The sequence below is a fragment of the Microtus oregoni genome, unplaced genomic scaffold (genome assembly GCF_018167655.1).
Source record: "Microtus oregoni isolate MIOR12 unplaced genomic scaffold, Mior012 000048F_ref0000485, whole genome shotgun sequence".
NCBI lineage: Eukaryota > Metazoa > Chordata > Mammalia > Rodentia > Cricetidae > Microtus > Microtus oregoni.
Genome location: NW_024543222.1, coordinates 15,660,348 through 15,668,930, shown reverse-complemented (window position 1 = coordinate 15,668,930; position 8,583 = coordinate 15,660,348). Strand labels below are relative to the sequence as shown.

Sequence of the window (8,583 nt, the reverse complement as noted above, 5' to 3'; positions counted from 1 at the left end):
GCTTTGGTGTCTCAACACACCCTGGGTGTGTCTAGGCCAAAGGCGCTGGGGGCGGGAGGGGGGGCTCGGGCCCTGGCTCCGCTCCGGGATGAAGTGGGGGCGGCGGTAGACTCCTGGCTGGATGCAGGGCGGGAACGGCCCAAATGTAGTTCCCGGCTTCTTGTTTCTATGTAGGCTGAGCTTGGTGGAGATAGCCCTATTCTTCAGCTCCTACTAGCCTTCTAAATTCCCCAGAACCCCACAATCCCCCTGAGACCCCCGAATTTCCTTGATTCCGACCTCCAGCCACACAGGAGGCTAGAGGAGACACTGACTGCTCTCCCGCCGCCTCCTCCCCGATTACTGGTTCTCCCAGAGCTGCGGCGGCCGCCACTGCTGCCTGCGCGCCCCGCGCACTGCCGCAAGCCGGGGTGCGGAAAGAGGGGGGTCAGCAACGCCAGGGCGCAGGAGCCGGCCCGGGGCTGAGCAGTAAACCGAGGAGGCGGGAGCCGGCTACCAGCGGAGGGGCGAGGCGCGGAGGAGGGACTGGAGAAGAGGGGAGGGGAGGAAGAAAGAGGAGGGGACGCGAGGCGAGGGGGCAGGGAGCCGAGGCGAGCGGCAGGCGGACCGTGGGGGAGGCGGCGGGGCTACGCGGGCTCCAGGAAGGAGTGAGGTGGCGGCGGGTCGGGCTGAGTAGGGAGACGGCGACCAGACTTGCTCGTGAAGGGCGAGTCAGAGCCGACCAGCGGGGCGGGGCGGGAGGGTGCGAAGCCGGGCGCTGGGGAGCAGCGCAGCGGCCGGGGAGACCGGCCGCCCACTGGAGACCGCAGCCGCCGGTTCTTGGCTCTGGGATGTCGGAGGGATTCTGGCATCCAGGACGCTGACGGTGCGAGCCCGAGGATGGGACGGCGCCCGCAGCTCCGGCTTGTGAAGGTAAGAGCGGACCGACCCGCCGGGAATCAGAGGGGGGCCGGGCGAGCGCAGGACAAGCGTGGGCAGGGATGCTGGGGGAGGGGAGCAGGGAACCCGGTGCGTCCCGGGAAGCTGGGGTGCAGCCTGATATCCTCTACCTGGAACTCTGGAGCCTGGCTTCGGAGACTGAGGAAGAACTCCGGTGGAAAAAGAAGGGATGGTGGCGAAGCCGTTGCGGTGCCAGAGGAGGAGGGGGTCCGCCCACTCTAGGAACCGGCTCAGCGCGAAGAATCGCTGCAGTCTTAGGGGCCGAAGCGACGTCCCCTCCGAGCCCTGGAGGGGGTTCCCGTCCCCGCCAGACACCCTCCCATCGGCTTCTGTCCCGGTCCTGGGCGCGCTTTCCCGCTGGTTCCCCTAGATAGAAAGCCTCAGGTTCCGGAGGTAGATGCGGCTGGCGCCTCGCGGCCCTCGATCCACATAGCATCTCTGGGATGCCACGGTGCCAGTGCCTCGAGTCCGAGTGTCCGGCCGGTTCCCCCCACCTCCCCGGGCGCCGCAGCCCCGGAGCGCAACGCTTTCTCTCCAGCTGGCGGCCGCGCTCGTTCCTGCCACCGGGCTGGGGAAGCAGTACGGCCGCCCGGAGTTTCTTAAAGTCTCCAGTAGGCGTTTGCAGCGCCTGCTGGATGAAATTCGGGGGCGACCTGGGGCTGTGCGGGGGTGGACAGAGTGAGGGAAGAACTAGGTGCTTCGCAACCCGGCCCGCACCTTAGAGACAGGCGTCACTTCGCTGGTGCCAAGCGCGTCCTGGAGCGCACGGACTCGCTGGGTACCAGCATCTCAGCGCTGATGCCCGGGAAGGTGAGTGGGCCTGGGCGCCGCCGCCCCGCCGCTCCAGTTACCATGCCTGGTTCTCGGGACTGCTCAGAGCCTACAGGGACCTCCTGGGCCCCAAACAGAGACACCGGGTTAACTGTGGCCAGGGCATTCAAAAGCAATTGCGTTCAAAAGATTTAAGTGGATTTGGGGGCGGAGGGTGTGTGTGTGGGAGCAGTGAGGATTGACTGACTGACTTTTCCATCAGTTATTAAGCTGAGTGTACGTTTACTTGCTCAAAAAACGTTTGAGTTAAATCACTATGCTTTTAAAATGTGACTTATGCCCGGCTTACCAGTGACTCAGGTTCCCATGTCTTCCCTCTCCAAATACTCAAAAGGTTGTCTTCAAATCTGCGGTAGTTTCAGTGAAACCTAAGGGCTGGAGCCTCAGATTATTCTCTGGGCAACCAAAGTCTCCCTCAAAGAAGGTGGGGAGATTCAGGGAGGTTGCATAGCTAGGCATCAATGGGAGTATTTTTCCAAAGCTTGCCTGTGTCCTGAACCCTGATCTAAATTCACAGAGGGGTTATTATGCAGTTTTTTTTTAAAGCGAATTCAAAAGATTTGGGCTGTGGATTTTTTTTCAAGTTTACATGGAAATCAATAAATGTTCTTTTCTCAAGCCCTTCTTAGAATTGTATGCAATGACCTGTTTAGAATGTTCACGTTTTCTTAAAATAAAAATCCTCTTTTTTTTTTCTCTTGTTCCTACTGGCTAGTAGGCGTTGGGGGACTTGTCTCACCTGATAAATTCAGCAGTTCTCAGGAAATGCCTACTAAGGGGCAGAAAATGTGGTGTTTGTATGCTACACACACATTTCCTGGCAGTAGTCTAGTTGTTTTATAAATATTAAGTCATTTAGTCTTCATAACCGTCCAAGAAGTAGGATTATATCCTAGGCATACAGAATCTAAGCCACTTTTTCAGAAAGAGGCACCATAAGCTTGGCGGTCAGCAAGCCTGACTTTGCCCTTAGCGCCTGCACATAGAATACAAACCCAGGCACTCGCGGCTAATGCTTTGTTTCCAGCTTTTGCCAGTAAAAAAAATCTTAAAACCCACTCTCAATCCCTATCCACCGGGAACATGAGAGTTTCATCAGTTTGAACACAGGACTCTAGGGAACTTGGAGATCATGCAAAAAGCAGTTCTGTTACCCACGACTGCCAGACAAGCCATGCCGGGGAAGGGGTTATTCAGGGTCCTGTGGTGAGGGTTTCACATTGAATTGGTTATAGATTGAGCATTGTGGGAGAGTGTAAGAAAGATGAAGAGTGTGTGTGTGTGTGTGTGTGTGTGTGTGTGCATGCGCACCCATGCGTGCACCAAATGAAGGGAGATACATGTGTGGAGTGTTTATGGATAGAATACAGGTGAGCCGGGCAGTGGTGGTGCACACCTTTAATCCCAGCACTCAGGAGGCAGAAGCAGGCGGATCTCTGTGAGTTCGAGGCCAGCCTGGTCTACAAGAGCTAGTTCCAGGACAGGCTCCAAAGCTACAGAGAAACCCTGTCTCAAAGAAAGAAAGGAAGAAAGAAAGAAAGAAAGAAAGAAAGAAAGAAAACAGGTGAGACATGGTCCCTCGCCCTGTCACCCCACTAGCTGCTTTTGCTGGAGACAGGTCTATGCTCTCCTGACAGTGACTGTGAGGGGTGAACCAGGCCTCCGCGGGTTCTTAAAGGACAACAAGTGTCCAGTGACTTCCAGGGAGGCCAGTTTCGTTGCTGTTGTTAGCTTATGACTGTTCAGAAGCATTAGGCACAGTCTGCGAACCAGAGGAGGAAATAACTGTGACATCATCCCTTACATGCCGCTGTGACCGCTTTAACAATGATCCTTGCCGGTCCTGTTTTTAAAGAGCAGGTCTGGGCATTGCTGTGACCATCGGACAGCCCTCTCTCTTGCAGTGTTCCCACCCTAGTCTTGTCCCATGCCATTTCTGAGCCTTCGGAGAGAGCTTGCCCACCGCTGGGCAATGGCCGTAAGTGACTATGAGTGATCCTCTTCCTGTTGTTCCTCTGCTTAAGAATTAATGGAGCTGGATTTTCTAGAGGTGCTGGGAAGAATAGAACGGGAAAACTGAGCGAGGCTGGGACTGTAAGCCATGGAGTATGAAGTGGCCTGGGTCACAGACCAGAAGCAGAGTAGGAAAGGGAAGCCCCCCTCCCCAAATAAGGGCAAACCATGGGCTTTGATAGTCAGCCTGGGGAGAAACCAGGCAGCTCAGGTTTCTCAAAGCAGCAGACACAAAAAGCAAGAGCCTAGAGCTCAAGTGGAAAATCCATTTCTTATCCTTGTTGACTTTCGACTCCTTGGGGGGCATCAGCAGCCAGCAAAGATCTACCTCACGTCTTTAGGGGTCAAATGTGCTCTTTGGCTCCACTGTTAGGGTCCAGATTCTTGTCAAGATTCTGACCTCTCGTCCTAGGGACTGGGAATGATGGGGAAGTAAGGCCTCCGTAGAGTTCAAGGTGCAAGGCCGAGAATTTCAATAGCAGAAGGGGTAGGCAGGCCATCAGCTTGGCAGTCAGCAAGCCTGTTTTTGCCCTTACCTCTGCATCCAGTGAACTGTGTGATCTCAAGTAGGTCACCTTCCCTCTCTGAGCCGCAGTTTCTCTGTGTGAACTGACTCCCTTTACCTGTTTGTCTCTCTGGAATGTTCCCAAGAGCTCCTAGGGGCTGCAGCCTAACTTGGGAAGAGCAAGTCCAGCAAACCCATTCCACAGCTCTGCGCCTCTTCATCTGGGACCTCAGTGTGTGGTATTCTTCTCTGCTTACTTCCCCTTCATAGCACTGGTCCTGAAAACCCAGTGAACACAGATCGAGTCTACCAGACACTTACCATGAGGGTTGTGTGCCACCTTCTCCTTTTAGTAGATGTAGTCGGGATGAAGGAATTCTTGTTGTCCCCGGGGGACATGAATGTCACTTCCGAACGGAGGAGCCAGAGAGAGATGTAGGCTTAGATGAGAAAGCAGCAAAGCAAAACCTCCTTAGATATGGAAAACACGAGTCCCATCCTAAGCCACTGTGGTTATTACAAAGGAGACTCAAAAGCAGCAGGCATCTGCACAGCTCACAGTGACCTGCAGCCTAAGGAGGTTGGAGACGCAGCCTTGTAGGGAATCTGGAAAGACTGAGTGAGCCCTGCAGGGTCCTCCCTTTCCTGCCTCCTTCTGGGTGACAGGAGAGCTAGGGGTGCTGTCTTCCATCTCAGATTCCATCCCGGCCATTTCTGGACTCTCTGGAACTGAAAGCCCATAGGGGACGGAAAGACAAGCGGAGATTTTGACTGCAGTTTTCTGGTCAAATGATGAATTGTTAATTAGAAACGATCCCGGTCCTGTCAGCAGAGACACTGGCAAGCCATACAGCGATTCCTTTTAAAATGCTCCTCACCAGACATTTGCTCTTGGCCAGGCATTTTCTTGTAGGAGTTAGGAACATCCGTGAAGGGCTTGATTCCCGACTCTGCTGTGAGACTCCGAGAAGCGGGGTTAGCACTATGATCTGTTTCTCCATGGTTTAAAGGATGGGAAAGATGAAGCTGGAGAGATTGCTCGGTTGGCACTGTGCCCCCCGTGAATGTGTGAGGACCTGAGTTTGGGTCCCTCGAACCCACATATAAAAACTTGGGCATGGCAGTTTATGTTTGTAACTTCAGCGCTTGGTGAGTGGATGGGGGTAGAGGGGACGCACAGTAAGACAAGTGGACCAGCCACCCCAGCCTAATCGACGAGCTTCGGCGTCCATGAAAGACCCTGTCTGAGAAAAATAACGACCAAGAGTCCTAAAGATACCTGATACCGATCTCTATCCTCCCGGCACGCATGAGCATGGTTGCCCACGCTAAGAAGCACACATATCACATGTGCACACATGAGCACGCGTTACCCACACTAACAAGCACACATATCACATGTGAGCACGCGTTACCCACACTAACAAGCACACATATCACATGTGCACACATGAGCATGCGTTACCCACACTAACAAGCACACATATCACATGTGAGCACGCGTTATCCACACTAACAAGCACACATATCACATGTGAGCACGCGTTACCCACACTAACAAGCACACATATCACATGTGCACACATGAGCACGCGTTACCCACACTAACAAGCACACATATCACATGTGCACACATGAGCATGCGTTACCCACACTAACAAGCACACATATCACATGTGCACACATGAGCATGCGTTACCCACACTAACAAGCACACGTATCACATGTGCACACGTGAGCACGTATTCTCCACACTAACAGGCATACGTATCATATGTACAACACAGCAAGCATCCGTACTCTTCCCAAAGTCGGAAAAATGGGGTAACCATGACTTCCTGCACTGCTGCATGTGGAATGAAACAATCCTAACATGTCTGGCATTTGGTCTACCCTTAATAAGCGTGAGCTGGAGCGGCCCTGTAAGATATCCTAGCAATGACTTCAGTCTAAGAAAGGCCATCAGAAGTGGGGAGCGGGGAGGCTGGGATGCAGCTCATTTGGTTGTGTTTGCCTAGGCAAGAAGTCCTAGGTTTGGCTCCTCAAACTGCATAAACCAGGCATGGTGGTTCATGCATCTGTCATTCTAGTACTAGGGTAATAATAAGAATTAAAATTTCTTGGACATACTGGGCTACGTAGTGAATTTGAGGCCAGCCTAAGCTACATGAGACCCTATCTTTAAAAAAAAAATCAACTAAACCAAAAATAAATAAAAAATAAAAACTTGAAGAGGATGAGGAGAAGGAGGGCGGGGTAAGAGGGAGGAAGAGGATGAGGAGAAGGAGGGAGAGGGAAGAGGGAGGCAAAGGAGGAGTCGGAGGAAGAAACATTCTGTGGGGCTTTTCACTTCTCACTCCCTGGGGGAAAACTAGAGCCTCGGGCCTGCAGCTGAGCTCAAGGTCCGGGGCCAGACTGACGGTGGGAGCATCTGTTAGTAAGCGTGGACACCTGCAAGGAGGGTGACACAATGTGATTAACTTTGGGGTGTGAGCAATTGCTTTGAAAACAACTCTTTGGAGTCTGTCAGGTAACAGAATATCAACCACTGATTTTCCAAGCAGCAGCTGCTTGGGTGGAAGTAAATAGCAGGACAGCAGAGAGAGAGCGAGGCAGAGAGGGAAGGAGGCCCAGCCTAGCAGAATTTCAGCTCAGAATTGGGACAGGCCCTTCCTCCTGTGTGAAATGGACATGTCAGGATTCTGCTCCAGGACACAGGACCCTGTGCCCAGAGCCACCTCTTGAGATGCCTGATCTAAACCTGTTCTTTGGCAGTCATCCACCGGGAAACTGCTCCTGGATTGCATGAAGATGCTATGGAAACAGGCAATCTCACCATTGGCCTGCTGGGCCCTGGGAAGAGCAAACTACAGGAGCCCAGAGGTGGTCTGAGTGGCACCCACCCTCCTCACTGTCACCCTGATATCTGGTCTGGTGGGTAGCCAGAGCACTGAGGTCAGAGTTCAGAAGAGAAACTGGCTGGGCAGGTTCAACTGCTTCATTGCCTGGGAGGGGATCACTGAAACTCAGTTTGAAATCTCCTATGTTACATTGAACAGGGCTACCAACCTTTTGGCTTCTTTGGACCACACTGGATACAGAATTGTCTGGGATGTACAATAAATGCTGGAGCTGTCCATTCAATCCACCCAAAGGTGTAATGTGGCCGAAAAGCCGTGGGTGGGACACCCCTGGTAGAGATATAGGGCTGCCATGAGGCAGGGTAGGAGTCCTCAGGCACTGGGAGGTCAGGACATTCAGGGGGACAAGAACAACTTACTGGTCAAGGTCCCTGGCAAGCACACAGAGTGAGAGCTGAAAGGCAGCCTGCCCAGGTACAGGGCTAGGACAGGAGGTGGCTGCAACAAGGACAAGAGTGTCATCTGGCAGAGGGAAGGGTGTAATCTTCCCCTTTGACGTCTTTTGCTTCCCCAGCCCTCTTGGGAAGGGCTCAGTGGTTTCCAGAAGGCCTTTGCTGGTTCAGCAGTCACCTTCCACTATGAGGATATTGCTGGTGGGCAGCCTGTGGGTAAAGATGGGAGAAAGATAGAGGCCCAGGCAGCAGCAGAGTAAAGTCTTAACTGATGAGGAAGGATTGGGAATATAAGTAGGACATGGTCCTTCTGGGACCAGACTCTCCTGTACTGAAGGACCAGCCTTGTCCGCAGTCTGCCCAGGTTGGACAGCTGTGTTATGATAAAGGAGGCAGTCTTCAAGACAGTCTGGTAGAGAGAGACTTCACTGGCTAAAGTAGAGGAGAAAGAGGTATTGAACATGAACATGAGATCCCAGCAGGCTTGAGGAGGGTGACTTGCATCTCTGCCTTGGTCATTCTGGCCTTTCCTTTTTCTCTATCCCCAAGATGGCATGTACCCCTGCTTCTGAGTGTTCAGTAACACCTGTATCCCCTGACATGTGCTGGGGGGTGGTCCCCACACTGGCAGAGGCATCTGCATCTTGAGGGCTTCTAGGGAGACATCACTAAGGATCCAGGCTGGGGACACAAGAGAACAAAGAAGACTCTTAGAAGCTAGGGTACTTCTGTTCCCCAAGGTGGAATTAGAGATTCTCTGATCCTCCCGGTATCGAGGCAGGAGTAGTCAGAACGGTGGCATTCCTGCCTCCTCTAAATGGTCTTGTCCTGAGTACATGTCCAACCCCCAGCACCCTATGGGTGGCAGTGGGACAGCTTGGGGTCCTTTCTCTGCGCATAGCTGGACCCATGGTCCAGGGTGAATGCTGCTGCCAGCTGTGCAACACAGGCCAGGAGTGGCAGGCTCATGTGTGCCCTGAGA

The 8,583-nt window shown here is 53.3% G+C and overlaps 1 protein-coding gene across 3 annotated transcripts in view; it reads left to right on the top strand.

Annotated features, from left to right (window-relative positions):
- The first annotated feature begins 370 nt into the window (after positions 1-370).
- Positions 371-8,583, top strand: part of Crhr1 (corticotropin releasing hormone receptor 1) — a 43,414-nt gene continuing 35,201 nt past the window's right edge. The window contains exon 1 of one of the 3 annotated variants that reach the window (XM_041636092.1): positions 371-912. In XM_041636092.1, coding sequence (XP_041492026.1) covers positions 880-912 — 33 coding nt within the window. In that variant the 5' untranslated portion in view covers positions 371-879. The remainder of the gene's footprint in view (positions 913-8,583) is intronic. The other 2 variants (XM_041636093.1, XM_041636094.1) reach the window with 2 other exon arrangements.